This window comes from Lactuca serriola, chromosome 3 (assembly GCF_051521515.1).
Source record: "Lactuca serriola cultivar US96UC23 chromosome 3, Lser_US96UC23_V15, whole genome shotgun sequence".
Lineage (NCBI taxonomy): Eukaryota > Viridiplantae > Streptophyta > Magnoliopsida > Asterales > Asteraceae > Lactuca > Lactuca serriola.
Window position 1 is genome coordinate 245,572,763 of NC_136410.1, and position 15,069 is coordinate 245,587,831.

A 15,069-nucleotide genomic window follows, 5' to 3' on the forward strand; every position below is an offset into this window, starting at 1 on the left:
GAAAGTATGATGAAAGTATTTGAACAAAGAGTGACACAGAAGTTAGTTGACTACCAAAATCATAGATGTTTAAGATGTACTAAGTTTGGGAAAATTGACCTTGTAGAAGGTCTTACATCATATTCGGAGTAGGAATGTTTTGGCCGCATAAGGCCTAACTAAAAGTACTTACAGTACCAGAAAGTTACATAGAAAATGTCACATAGGACATAAACAGGAATACTGTTCTTTAAAATAAAGGAGGAAAGTAAGGCATCTCCTACTGGTGACAATCATCCCTCTGGTGAACTCTCAATTCAGCCAGTTTTCGTTCCATGTCAAGCAGGTGTCCACCCTCTGGCGTACTCGGAGCTCTATGACTTCGACTCGAGTTTCGGCTAGTGCTTGCAGCAGGGTCTCATGGCCTTTCTCAGATCTCTCACGAGCATGCTCAAGGATATGCATTCCTCCATTGGTATCAACTTCTGTGATACGTCGTAGAGCTGTCCTGCCCTGAATTTCGTTTCGGGCAACTCTACGGACTAGGATTGGTAGAACTCTATCTGCTGAGCTCCCTTCACTTACGTTGTAGAAGCTTCGGTCTCCATTAAACGGTATAGGTTGCTCTTGATCTTATCTCCATGTTTCCAAGCATTCTACCCAAGGGGGCGTCGGGCCATGAAAAGCTGGACGAGGGTTAGGATTTAGAATGGGAACTACCTGAGGTAGGTTCTCAACTTCGGGTTCGGATTTTGCACCATCTGAAAGGTCTTCGTCATGCTGATCATTCAAAGGGATGGGATGATCATTATCTGGTTCTTCTCCAAACCATTCAGCAATAACTTCGTTCGGAAGGAACAGGTTGCCGAGGGGGTGGAGTCCAGCCATGTTATCTACGCGAGAATTGTGGCCAAGAAGTAGTTATTAGACGAATTAACTAAATAATTATAAGAAGATCTTTATTAGTTACATCACTATTTGTAAAGTGCATACCGATTATATGTAATCAAACAGGATAGGCCTTCGAATAAGTGACCTTAACTCCAAATTCACAAGGAACAGGGGTAAAGCAAAATTTCACAGATTCTGAGTCTATATCATCCTAGTTACATATAACCTTAATGTATCCACTTAGCAACTATTGACCTAGTAATGAAGATCATGTCTGTCTTTAGTTCTCAAGTATAAAGTACTTATAGTAAGACCAAATACCCCTATTGTATTTCATTGTGGTAGTGTTGGTAAGTTTTTAGACTTGTTGCCATATCACAACCATTCTCGGGCATATGCTAGTCACTCCTCGGACCAGCATAGTTGATCAGGCTATGTCATTCCCAAGACTGACCATACATACCCGAGCTTACTTGTGATATTCAACAATCATAATACTTTTGTTCTTGTTATCGTGACACGGATTTTAGTATGAATGCAGGCACATATACTCAATCAAATATTTATTATTTAAAAGTATAAACTCTTGGTCAGAGTATTTTTAATCCCATTGTATTTATAGTTAGTATATATCTTTTATGGGTTGATATACTTAATTCACTATAAACAATGCTCTGATACCAATCTGTCACACCCCAAAACCTGAACGGCGGAATCGTTCGGGGGTGGAGGACGTCATGTATAATATCACAACAATGCAAAGTAGTAAACAAGCAACAACATCATCCATTGCATTAATAATATAATTTCATACAAGTGCGTTATGTCAAGTTAAATAGACACCAAAAAGTACATCAAAATAAAAGAGGAGTCTTGAACAAGCTTCATCTTCTCAAAAACCTAGCACCGGTACCTGTCTACTGGTGACCTGAGAATACAAGTTATTTTGAAAGCGAGTATCAGCTTTAAAGCTGGTGAGATCATAAGTATAATAGTTTCTGAGTTTGTATGAAAGCATTTGTAAGATGTTTGTAAGATGTAATGTATAAGTTTTGTAAAGTTTGTATTTTTTTGAACTATCCTAGAAAACCCTATGTAGGCTACTAAGAGTAGCCTTCTACCAAGGCATTTAGTAACTGTGTGTGTCTCTTGTAAGAGTGTGTATTTTCCCAAATCCAACTATCATTAACCAAAAATATAGTTTTTACATTACCTTGCAACGTGTGAAAGTTCACGAAGTGAATGTAATGGGATAAATATTATAGTACTGTAGTGTTGTATTAAGTAACTACTGTTGTACTAACTACTTAAACCAATTGTTATTTAAAGTACCATGTGATCGGCATGTACCCTGCTACCGACTCAATAGTAAAACGACGATGTAAGACGCCGTAAGAAATGACATTTGGCACCCGTAGACATGCAAGTCCCACTGTAGCGAGCAGCAAGGTGTAGGATAGTCAATCCAATATAGATCTATACGCAAACTCATACGCTCCCCAATTAAGGAGATTCTGGATACAAAAACGGTCATGGCAGGTAGTGCCATGAACCGTTTAATGGCTCACATAACTTAATGTAAAGTATATGTAATGTATGTGCTAGCAGTATTGTGTGTTCTTTCTCTGTCTAGCATGTATGTTTGTTTCTCCTCACTATGTATTATGTTTGTTTCTCATCTCTATGTATTATGTTTGTTTGTCATCACTATGTATTATGTTTGTTTCTCATCACTATGTATTATGTTTGTTTGTCATCACTATAAGTTAGGACTCATGTATGAACTGACTCTTTGTATGATTCATTGTTCTAGTATTAGTATTAGTAAAACCCTAAACTACGCCTATTGTAGTTTACTAGTAATATAACTTGTACGTATGAACATGGGAGTATACCCCTGCTACCCAGGGTATTGAATTGACACGAAGAACCTTTATGACTATATATGTACACATGATATATAACTAATAGTAAAACGACCTTCGAACGGATACCCGATATCCTACCAGACCACATCCCAACGGGGAAAAGGAAATAAGGCGGGTTAGCCTTCCTAAGTCCTTCAAACATTACTTATATAACTATACATATCTAGGCATGCAATTGACAATAGAAAAGTATAAAAGAAGTTTCGTAAAAGCATTTGATATGTAAAAGAGTTTTTAAGACAGTTTGAAGTAAAACAGTTTAGTAAAACAGTTTGAAAGTAAGAGATTCACTTGCTGATAGTTATTAATCACATGTGATTGAGATAATAACTATTGTAACTTTACTTGTATTCCCCTTCCCCCCCATAAAAGCATCTATGAGCATTTAAAAACATTTAAAATGTTAATTAAGGGGTAAGAACTCACCTGTAGTGAGTGGATTGGATGGAAGTGTCGGGCAAGTGCTTGGTGTCAAGTGGTGACTTAGACACACACTATGAGCCTAGTTGACATATAATCAAACATATATGTATCTAATTATTTAATTAATAATTAATTAATTAATTTAATACACCCTAGATCATAGAAACACTTTGATTCAAGTGCTATAGGTACGAAAGGGTTGCACCTAAGGGTTGTATGACATAGCATTGGAGTTTATGGCCCATGAACCACCCCTTTATGGAGTTTGCGGCCCATGAACATTTCCCCATGAGTTTAGGTCCTTAAACTAATGGTACTAAGTGCCAAATTGTGTTTTGAGGTCTTACAAGTCATGATTGGGCATCAAATGATCAAGTCCAAGCCTTAGGAAAGCATTAGGGGCATAATAAGACCACCTTGTGGAGTTTACGGCCAAATGACCATATTCTTATGTGTTCACGGTTGTAAACTCTCTTAGGTACATGTTTTGATTGTTGTTTAAGGTCTTAAATACTTCTAGGAAGGTTCAAGGTTGGCATCCAAGGCTTAGGAAGGGACTAATGTCCATTTTACCACTTAAAAAGGGGTTTACGGCCCAAGAACATCCTTGGCCATAAACTCCTTTGTTCTTGTGTTATTTGATGATTTTCAAGTGTTATAAGGGTTATACTAAGCATACAAGAAGCTATAGCAAGTTCACTTACAAGATCGGAGCTCGATTAGGTGTTTAAGGTCCAAGAACACTAGTGTGTGTTCTTGGTGCTCTTGGTGTTTTGGAAATCTAATCAAAACAGGAAATTTGATGGATTAAAAGATGTATAATCACTAGTTGTTATGATATAACAACAAATCAAGCCAAGAAGTACTTACATTCTAGGGAAATCGGGTGAAAACCGGGATGGTAGTTGAGAGTGTTTGGAGTTTGCTCTTGAGGTTGCAAGTAACAAATGAGGTAATTTGGGGAGTAAACTCATGCTTAAGGCATGAGTTTATGGTTTTGGAATAATTTTCGGCCCAAACATAAAAGTTTGGCCGGGAATTCCTTAACTACGTGGTACTTGCGGTTTTGGAATTTCAAGACTCAAGATGACACTTTCTTTCACCCGTTTGTTTAAAGAATAATTATTAAAATAATCAAACGAACTTTAAATTTGCTAAAAACAAATAAAAATGAACTTGACTTATAATTTGGAATGATTGACTTTAGGGTTTGACCGAATGAAAATTTCGGGTTGTCACAAGAAGTAACAAAATACATAAAAGTTATAATATTGTACCTGTATGTAAGAATCCCAAACTCCTGGTTCAGCTGTTACAGAAGAGTGGAGCTATCATAACCAAAACCACTTGTGTTCGTACCATTTACCATATCATAAACAACTTGCCAATCTTTTTTCATGGTTTTGATCCTTAACTTAATGTGGGGTTTACCCAATATGCCAGAGTTAGGAATTTTTTCCTTCAATGCATTTTCTAGATGCAGTAAATATCCAGATTTAAAACCATTATCGGCTTTATATCCTCCCATGTTCACCATATTTACCAATGCTTCTACGAGCTTGGCATCTTCAGTAATTGTCCAGTTGCGATAGTTTTTGATTTTTTCATCACACCTACTATTTTTATAAACATTATAACTAGATGAAACAATGCATGCTACAAAAAAAATACACAACCGTATATATAACAAATATAACCAGTAAAAGTAAATTAAAGCTCATTATTAAAAATAAAAAATGTAGCACAAATTCATAGTAAATGATGAACATAACAAAAATAGAAATGATCAATGTGTAGTATTCCAAGAACCAAACATATTTTGCGCTAAATTGTTTCTAAATGTGATCCACTCGGTTGATACACTAACAGAAGTGATACTATCATAATCTCCACCACCGACATCTCTGGTTCCATCGTCTAGTTCAAAGTGGTTCTCAAACGGACCAGTTGTCATTTCCTGCCTTATATAATTATGAAGAAGACAACATGTCATTATGATCTTATTTTTTAGATCAATAGGATAATATGAGTTGTCCCTTAAAATTCCCCATCTTGCCTTTAAAATACCAAAGCATTTTTCTATAACATTTCTTGCAGACTAATGCCTCATGTTGAATAGTTCTTTAGGTGTAGTTGGTTGGTGTCCTGCACGCCAGTTATTCAAATGATATCTTTGACCTCTATATGGGGCTAAGAAACCTTCACCATTTGTATAACCAACATCTACCAAATAATAACCTATATATGTAGTATAGTTAGCATAAATAATAACTAATACGTATCTAAAATAACAATTATTATATGTACATGACCTTGGGACCTTCAATCCATGTGGCCTAAGTAAGGAATCTCAAAGCACTCTACCATCCACAGCTAAGCCCTCCCATCCCGGTAAAACATAGATAAATTGCATATCTTGTGAACACACCCCTAGGACATTTGTGGCAATATCATTTTTTCTTGTCCTGTACTTAGGCTTATCTTTAAGTGGCACTAAGCACTTTATGTATGTTCCATCTAAAGCTCCTAGGCTGTTCTACATAATATAAGAAAAGAAATGGTCATATGTCATATCAAGCAATTTATGTAGTACTCGAAATTTTTTATCAGTCTAATATATACCTTGAACAATTTCAATCTTTGATCTGTAGAGTTTTCTGTAACAGGTTCCGGTTTCTTAAGCAAATGTGGATGCAACCTTATCACCGCGTTGCAAACTCGCGAAACAATTTTGCTAATTGTTTCTCCAGAACGCTGGAAACAACCTATCATGACCCGATTCTTCACATTATGTGCAATAATGTGAAGAAATATGGCCACTTGTTCATCAATATCCATATGTCTACTTGTTCTTAACTCACCTAATGTATGAAGCATGTCACACAACTTTGTGAAACATCTTCGGGTCATCCTGAGATTTGATATGCACGTAGTGTCACTTTTGTAAGCGTATTTGTGCATTATTGATTGTCGATCCACATCCGACGATATGTTTTTTATACGTGGTTTACCTCCTCTGTATATTTGTAATAGCTTGCACACCGTGATAAAAAAACCATGTAATACTAGTCATAACTTCATTCCAAAATGTAACGACTATTTGACTTATCTTTTTTCTATGTTTGCTTCTAGTTAGACTAAGCCGTGCCATTTCCTGCTTATCTCCCAGAAAAGGAAAATTTTATAATTTAAAGACATAATAGTTGACATTGTTGTGGATTTTAATCATCACCAAATTTGAGTTTTAGTAGAAATTTGTTTGATTTTTTTCTCATTTTTTCCAAGAAAACAAACATAATGGCAAAAGGATTGAAAACAAAAAATCATGCAGGTAAAAAAAACACCACACAAGCAAAAACACAGACACTTGGTGTGCATACTTCTACCAACAACTAGTACATGTTACCAACAGTAAATTTCAACCACAAAATTAACAATTACTTTACTTGCAGGCTTAATTGCAGTTACATCACATAAAAGAACACATAGTTGAATTGTAGTAGGATGTCAACAATGATAATCAAAGCATTGTCATTGATGCGGCACAGCCGGCACAACAAATATCCAACGATTAAAAGAAAAGCGGCCAACATGCGTTTAACAAACAGTCACAAATTGAATAAAATATATATAAAAGTTATTGTGATAAAGAGTCAAATGTAACCTAGAGTCAAACTCACACCATAATTCATAAGCTAATTAAGAATTTAATTATTTTATATTAACCAAAGATGAAGCAAAAACGTGGTGAAGCACTGTTATTTGAAGAACTGTAGATGATCAATTCGGCATTTTTGCTTGACAATGAAAAGGATGAAACAAAGAATAGGAAGAACAACTAACCTCAGGCAACAAAGGTATCAGAGGCGCACAACAAAAACGATCGGCAATTGAATTGTATTGTAGAACCGATCGAGATATGTAGATATATTGAGATACGATAATCGGGGAAAAGATAATGACAATCGGTTGTTTTTTTTTATTTCACAAGCGTACAGATAATAGGAGGATATAGAATTGAATATAGATTCTTGATATGCTGGGAAAGAATTAGAAATCAATCAACTGCAGAATTAAAATATGATTATGGAAATCCGATTCCATTCAATTGGTAAGCCAAACACGATGACTACGGGATTCTAGTTTCCATTTCCTTCACTTTCCTTAGGAATCCCACAAAACAAACGCGCCCAAATACTTTTAAAATGTCAATAATACATTAGAACATACTTAAATATTGGTCAAATCTCATCTACAAATCTTATGAAAAACTTGCCGGTGAGCCCAATTGGAACAATATTACAACAATCGTGTAACATATAATCAAATACAAAAAACTGGATAGGATGGAAGTTTTTATTTTAAGTTCAGTAATTAAGTAATTATAATTATGAATTAGTTTTATGAAATGTTTTTAAGAAATGATCCATCACAAAGATTAACAAATATCATTTTAAACGAGAAAATAAAGTTACTAATAATTACAAAAATTGCAATGACACTAGATTTATTTGTTGTGAGTTTACTTATCAGTTTACCAGTAGTCAAACCAAAGCGCATTGATGTTTCTTGAGCCATTCTATGTGCATTTTGAAAAATATTTACCTTTTGGCGCCAAAGATACAAATGGGGCATATACTACGCTACAAATTAAATTTTAGAGAATAGGATTTCGAACAAAAAAAAAAAGTAGACTGTTGTTTGTGGATCTAAGATCCCACATATCCTAATCAGAATTAACAGACTGAACCTGATGTACATCAAAAGAAAATAAGACTGAGAAAAAAAACAAACTAATCAGATATAACCTGTTGTAACAAATTAAGATAATGAAAAAGCAACAGCAATCAAGTTTAAATCAATTCAGATCAACTGCTCTGCGTTGAAAAAAAATAAATAAGAAAGAAGAATATAACATATTTAACATCCTACTTTAAAGCATCATAATACTTGGGTAATTCTGTATATCTAACATTTTACTTTAAAGCGTCAATAAGTTCAAAGCATCATCAATCAGGTCACTTGAGGAAACTTCACATTTGAGGGAACAATGAAACCTTCAGCTTGCAAAGAAGAAAGAGTCTACCAAGAGAGAAGACAACGAATATTAGAAGCACTGATTGTTCCAAAACCGAAAAAAAAAAGCAAATAAATTTTACCGTAGGTAATGAAAACCCAATTTTGACCTCCTTGACATGTTGAAGATTTAGTATAACTTCTTTAAGCATATCTGGTACTATATCTTTAGTCATTCCCTTTCTGACATACGAGAAGGGTGGGGAAGCCCAAAAATCTAAAGTGGCTTTAATTAAAGAAGACACATTTAGGAACACAACATTACGCATAGTGAAATGGCGTTCAATTGTTAGAGATAAAATATATGGAGCATTGATTTCGATATCATAATTATCATAGTTCTTTTCATTTCCAGCTAACACCAAGTTTTTAACACTCTTTGAAGTAATATCGAGCCGCCTATAACCAGAGCAAAAAATCAACCGCAAAGTTTCCAATACTGGACTCCCGGATAAAATATTTTCAATCAAAACTTCATCTATAAAACCATAATATAATATATGTAAACTTGTAAGATTTTTCCAACTAATAGCCCCAACAGGATCAACCCTGCACCCCATTAATAAAAGCTCATTAAAACATGAACTTATGAAAAGAATTTGATCTATTTTAAACTTTTCACTATGGTAGAAAATTATATTAATCTCTTTAACGTTACATCTTATAGCATAACGAACCCAACGATTGAATAGTGATTCGAACCGAATATCATGGGAATGCAATTCGAGTTTCTTGAGCTTCTTCAGTTGGGGCCATTGATTAAGTAGTGATAAACTATTATGATTGGGGTACTGTTGTTGTTCTAAACTATTTGGAGCTTCAATTTCATCATTCAATCTGAACTAATATAATCGCTATGGAAATAGTCATAATTCAACACTAAAGTTTCCAATAGAGGACAACCAGATAATATATTTACAATCAAGTCTTCATCTAATTTTTTTAGTCCAAATACACAAACTCCGAAGATTCTTCCAGCTAATCGCCCCACTTGGATTCAAAATGCAGCCTCTTAAACTCAGATCAGTAAAACAAGAATTGATGAAGAAAACAGATTGATCTAACCGAAAATTAGCTTCCCATCCTAGATACTCAAAGTGCACGTTAAGCTTTTCAACGTTACAACTTATAGCAAAAAGAATCCAATTGTTGAACTGCGATTCAAATTGAATATCATACTTAGTATACACTAGAAATTTCTTGAGCTTCGGTTGGCGACATTGAGTTAGGGATTTGTCCACCAATAAAGCGAATTCAGGGTTTTTGAAACAAAGATGTCGCGGGCAATCTTTAAGATTAAAACTCAGAGTAGGTACCAAAGTCCAAAGATGCTCCCATCTCTTGGAGAGTGTGCCTGTTATAATGGCATATTTTGTGGAGGGTAAACGGGAGAGGATTTCAAGAAGCAAGCAATCAGGCAACTCGCTGATTTCATCCTCATCCCCTTTCTCTGTGATTTATTGAAACTTATGGGCATTTTTTGGTTGATTTCGACCTACTTCTAACATCAATCACCCGCTGCTTTCCCCCAAGACAAATTGCACAAAACTCATGTTGCTCAAAGAAAAGAAAAGAAAATTGAATAGGGACCATAAAGAAAAATAAGTCTATTGTGAATCTATCAAACAATGAATTGAATATTCTTATGTAGCACAATTTTTAAAGTCAACGTGGTGATACTGTGAAGACTTTTGCACAATTTTATCTTTACATGGTAACAAAAGTAGTTATTAAGTGACAAAAAGCTAATACATTTTTTCAAGGAAGCACAATGTTTATGATCTGATCTTTGGGGACTTTATGTGTTTTCTGCTTGTTGCATGGAGCAAGCATTTTTTAATTTTTTATTATTATTTTTTTTAGCTTGGAGATGTGCTGTTATAATTACACATGTTGAATATTTGTGTTCGGTGCTTAAACTTAGTATAAAGGTATTGGAGATACCGAAGATGCACGCTTATTATTGATCTTTATAGTGGCTTTTATAGCCATAATACATACATGGAATGGAGCTAATTAAGGAGCGATTAATCGAAAGTATTAGTACTAATATGACAGCATATGTACGATGACAGTTAATGACTATACATGTATAAGCTTTATTTTGTGATCTTGGAGATATTCGTAATACGCCCCCGCAAGATGGAGGATCCATCGGAGACTCCAATCTTGGAACGAAGAGATACAAAAAGCGTGCGCCCCACAGGCTTGATGAGAGCATCAACAAGCAAGTCGATCCATGGCGGCACGCCACTTGGGGTCTTTCATGGCTTGGTTGGGAGTGGTGGGTTCAATAGTTGGAGGAATAGGGTGAAGAGTGGTAGTGTTAACAAAGTTGGAGTTGAAGTATTTTTTGTTGGGTTTGTGACCTCTTTTTTTAGGAAGAGGGGAAGGTGGTGGAACTAGGGATATATTTGATGTAAGCGGAGGTGACTCGGATGCTATCATAGGAGAGGGAGTGGATGGGGAAGGAGAAGATGGGTGGCGTGGCCGACGAGAGTAAGTAAGTATGAGCGGAAGTGGAGTAGGGAAGGGAGAATTAGGTGAGATGTGATTTGGGGAAGGGGTAGAGTGTTGGTCAGTAGGAGGTGTAGTGGTGGTAGGCGGTGATTGAGGGTGATTTATAAAAGCGATTGGTGGATCTGGGATGGAGGATGTTTGTGGGTGAGGTGGGAGAGGGATAGCCGTTCGTGTAGAGGATGAGGTGGTTGAGACTGGGGAAGTAATTGTTGAACTGGGATGAAATTCATGAGATATGGGCAAGGAGTAGGAGTGTGAATGCTCATGAAATGGGAAACTGTCTTCAATGAATTGCACGTGACGAGTGTGATAGAGACGGTTGATGGTAAGGTCGAGACATTTGTATGCAGATTTAGAGGTGGAGTAGCCAATAAATAGACATGGTGAGGAGCAAGGTTGAAGTTTGGAGGTGGTATATGGTTTGAGCCATGGGTAACAGAGGCAGCCAAATGGCTTTAGTTTGGAGTAGGATGGAGTTTGATTACAGAGAATCTGATAGGGGCTTTTATTTGCAAGGGTAGGTGTACGTAGACGATTTATAAGGTAGACTGCGGTCTGAAAAGCATGGACCAGTATTCCAGTGGAAGTTTGGCATAGTGGAGCAGGGACAGACCCTTTTCAACTACGTGTCGATGACGCCTTTCAACTATCCTCTTCTTTCAGGCATATGTGGTGGGTTGTGTAGTGGGACATGCCATGAGATTGTAAGAAAGGGAGTAAGCCAATGTACTCTCCCCCGTTGTCTGTGAAAATGGATATAATTTGCTGATTAAAGAATTTTTCGACAAAGATTTTGAATTGAGGGAATAATTTAGCAACATCAGACTTGTGTTGCATTGGGTAAAGCCATACATATTTGGAATAGAAGTCAACATAATAAGTGAAGTGATCAATGAATTGTTTAACTAGACCCTATACATCTGAGTAAATTAGTTGTAAAGGTTTGGTGGCAACAAAAGAATTTGGCCCAAAGGGAAATTTGTGACTTTTATTAACCACAGAGGAAGAACAATGAATATTGGAGTTCAACATTATTTTGGAATTAAGACCTAGACTGGACCCAATTGTTTTGAAGACTATGATGGATGGATGGCCTAATTTGTGGTGCCAATCAACAGACTTTTTGGTAGTGATGAAGTTCAGTTGATGTAAGGATGAGATGGTGGTGTGATAGACATCATCAATGTTCTCCCCCCGTAGTAGACACGCTCCCATGCGAAGATCCTTCACAATAAAATGAGACGAAAAAAATTCAACAGAAACCATGTTAGTTTTACACATTTTAACTTTAGCAATAGAAATAAGGTTTCTTTTTAAGTTTGGAACACACAAAATATCAGGTAAAGATAGAGGTGTAAATGGAATATTGATGTTTGTTGAGGAAATGTGTGAAATTGGTAGTGTTGTACCGTTTCCTAGTTGTATTTCATCAGGTCCCCCATATTCTGAGATAGAGTGGAGATTGGAGGGGTCAAAAGTGACATGGTTGGAGGCTACTGTGTCAAATAACCAGGTAGGTTACGATAAGGTGGGGCCAACGGTGGTCATGTTTACAACAGGGAATGGGGTTGAGTTGGCAGTGATGGAGATATTGTTTTCACGAAGGAACCTGGATAGCTCGCGGCATCCTTTTGTTGGATGGCCCGGAATATTTCAATAATGGTAATAAGTGGAGTTTCAATTTGGGGTTAGCGATTGTTGTTGGATTGAGAGTTAGCCCATGGAGGATGAGTTGGACCTCGTTCTGGGTATTGGAGGTAAATTTTTAGTTGCGTTGAGGGAAGCCCAGTGAGGATTGGTGACTTGGTTATCGAGAAGTATAATTGGAGGTGATCAGGGAGGGTATTGGATTTTGTGAAGTTTCTCTGAGTCCTCTTTCAAAATGGATCATCTTCTCAAACAATTCAAAATAGGAGAGGCCGTTTTCTCTTACTTTGATGGTTGCGACAATATTGGCATATTCATCGCCTAATTGGGACAGAATATGCACCATGAGATCTTCTTCAGAAATTGGGTTTTGGGCTAGGGTTAGGTCATCAGCAATTGACCGCATATCTTGAAGAGAATCAGTGATTGATCGATTTCCTTTGAGGTTCTTCACCAATTTAGATTTTAAGGAAATAATGTGTGACCTTGAGGCGCTAGCATAGCTTGAGTTTAGTCTTACCCAGTCTTCTCGAGCAGTGCTTCGAGTTATAGTCCGATGAGGGTAAATTCCACTTGTTTGCGCCAAACAGGAAAATTAACAGATGTGAGTTTGATAGGAAAGTGGGTGGTGGCAATCAATTGAATGGTTGTAGCCGTTGTTGAGTGTTTTTTAAGAGTGATTTAGGGTTTAAGAGAGGGAACGAGAGTTGCTCAGGGGATCTTTGGTTGACTCTGATACCATATAAAGGTATTGGAGATACCGAAGATGCACACTTATTATTGATCTTTACAGTAGCTTTTATATACAGTGAGATCACAGCTAATGACTATACATGTATAAGCTTTATTTTGTGATCTTGGAGATATTCGTAATACTTAGATATCCATTCATGCAATAACTTGAAATGATGACAAGTGTATTAAAATATCATTAACCTTATCTAAATATGACACATGTCACCATTTCACATGGATAAAATGATAAGTAGGAAAAAAAGGTATGAGGATATTTAATTTCTCTATATAAATATGATTGATTCTAGTTGGTAATTTTTGGAGATATTTTTCTATACCATTTATATTTCAATCATGATGTTGACTTCACTACTAGAAAATCGTAAATACGATACACAAGATAGAGTACGGCTGTGAATTTTAACCGTACTCTAATACGATTTTATATTTTTGTTTTTTTGTCAGCCTGTTTTTTTTAAATGATCGCCAAATATGTTCTATTTTTTTTACCTACAGAGCATGCATATTTTCATTTGCACGACTTCACCACTTCTCTTAGCGTTTACTCATCATCTCATCACCATGACCACGAGACTATCATCATCTTCGAGCCAATGACTCCTCCTATTCCCATGCTAGTTTTGTCAAGAAGGTACGTATGCTCCTGGATATTTCATCTCCTTTTTAATATGTTCCTCTATGGATAATTTTCTGAAATTTTCAAGTGTTTCAATTGGCCTTCTTCTTGTAATTTTAGTCCGTTTTCAAATCTTTATTGTGAATCATTATCTGATATGGCTATATCCTTTCATTTCTCTCCTATTTTGTATAATTTTCTTGTGGTTTGTAATTGCACATATATAATGTGTTCGATGTAATGCCTGATTCAGATTATTCATATTTTTTTACCTAGATTCAGAATCTGATACTTACCTTTTCAATCATGATCAACTGAATGGATTTAGGAAGTCTTTAAATTTCAAATTAGGCGATGGAGTATATAAATTATAAAAGAAGAGTATCTTCTGAGGAGGTAATTTTTCTGATGATTGTTCATGTTCTTATTATTTTCCTTTTGTTTTCTGATTTAATTAGGCTGAGGTGACAATTTCTAGTGCAATCAGCAGAGATTGATTCTAGAATGCTGAAATATTCGTTAATACTGTGGTATTGTTTTGACTTTTGAGATGTATGTGTTCAATATTCACATTTGATTTATATCCACATGATTATTATTTAATACTGTGGACTTACATGCTTAACGGAAATCAAAGTCATAGTTAACACAATATATGCCCTTCCCCAACATTAGTAACAAGTTAGTGCCATTATGTATGAGTATGACATCTTTTGTTATTTTTGCTTGTTTGTTCCTTACCCAAAACCTTGCGTACCAGTTATACCCTCCATGTAAATTTGATCTCTGAACATGACTTTTTCCCTCTTCTTTATATATATATATATATATATATATATATATATATATATATATATATATATATATATATATATATATATATATATATATATATATATATATATGTATATGTGGAAGTATTGTAGAGATAGAGTACGGTGTACTCTATTTTGGTAAACAACCGTATTCTATTTATGTTTTTCTAGTATGCTCTTTTGCAGTTTTACTTTGTAATTAATACTCAAATTCTCTACCATTGTAGATTCTGTATAAGGGGCTTGTGGGTGTGGATGAGGTTAATTACTATACAATTTCAAGGATGTCAGTTATGCAGTGAAACACGTTATTACACAGAATTTTGTATCTCGCTACGTTAATACACGTTGATAATATAAAAGTTTTAAAACTATGATTAAATTATGGTCAGTTATGCAGTGACGCAAGTTCATACAG

General features: G+C 35.6%; 1 protein-coding gene across 1 annotated transcript; it reads right to left on the reverse strand.

Annotated features, from left to right (window-relative positions):
• Positions 1-8,014: 8,014 nt before the first annotated feature.
• LOC145096145 (F-box protein At5g03100-like) lies at positions 8,015-9,890 on the reverse strand. The gene is made up of 5 exons (XM_079033913.1): positions 9,797-9,890; positions 9,255-9,747; positions 9,000-9,134; positions 8,381-8,846; positions 8,015-8,029 (listed from the first exon to the last, which is right to left on the reverse strand). Exons 1-5 carry the CDS (start codon positions 9,888-9,890, stop codon positions 8,015-8,017), a joined length of 1,203 nt encoding a protein of 400 aa, XP_078890039.1.
• Positions 9,891-15,069: the final 5,179 nt, after the last annotated feature.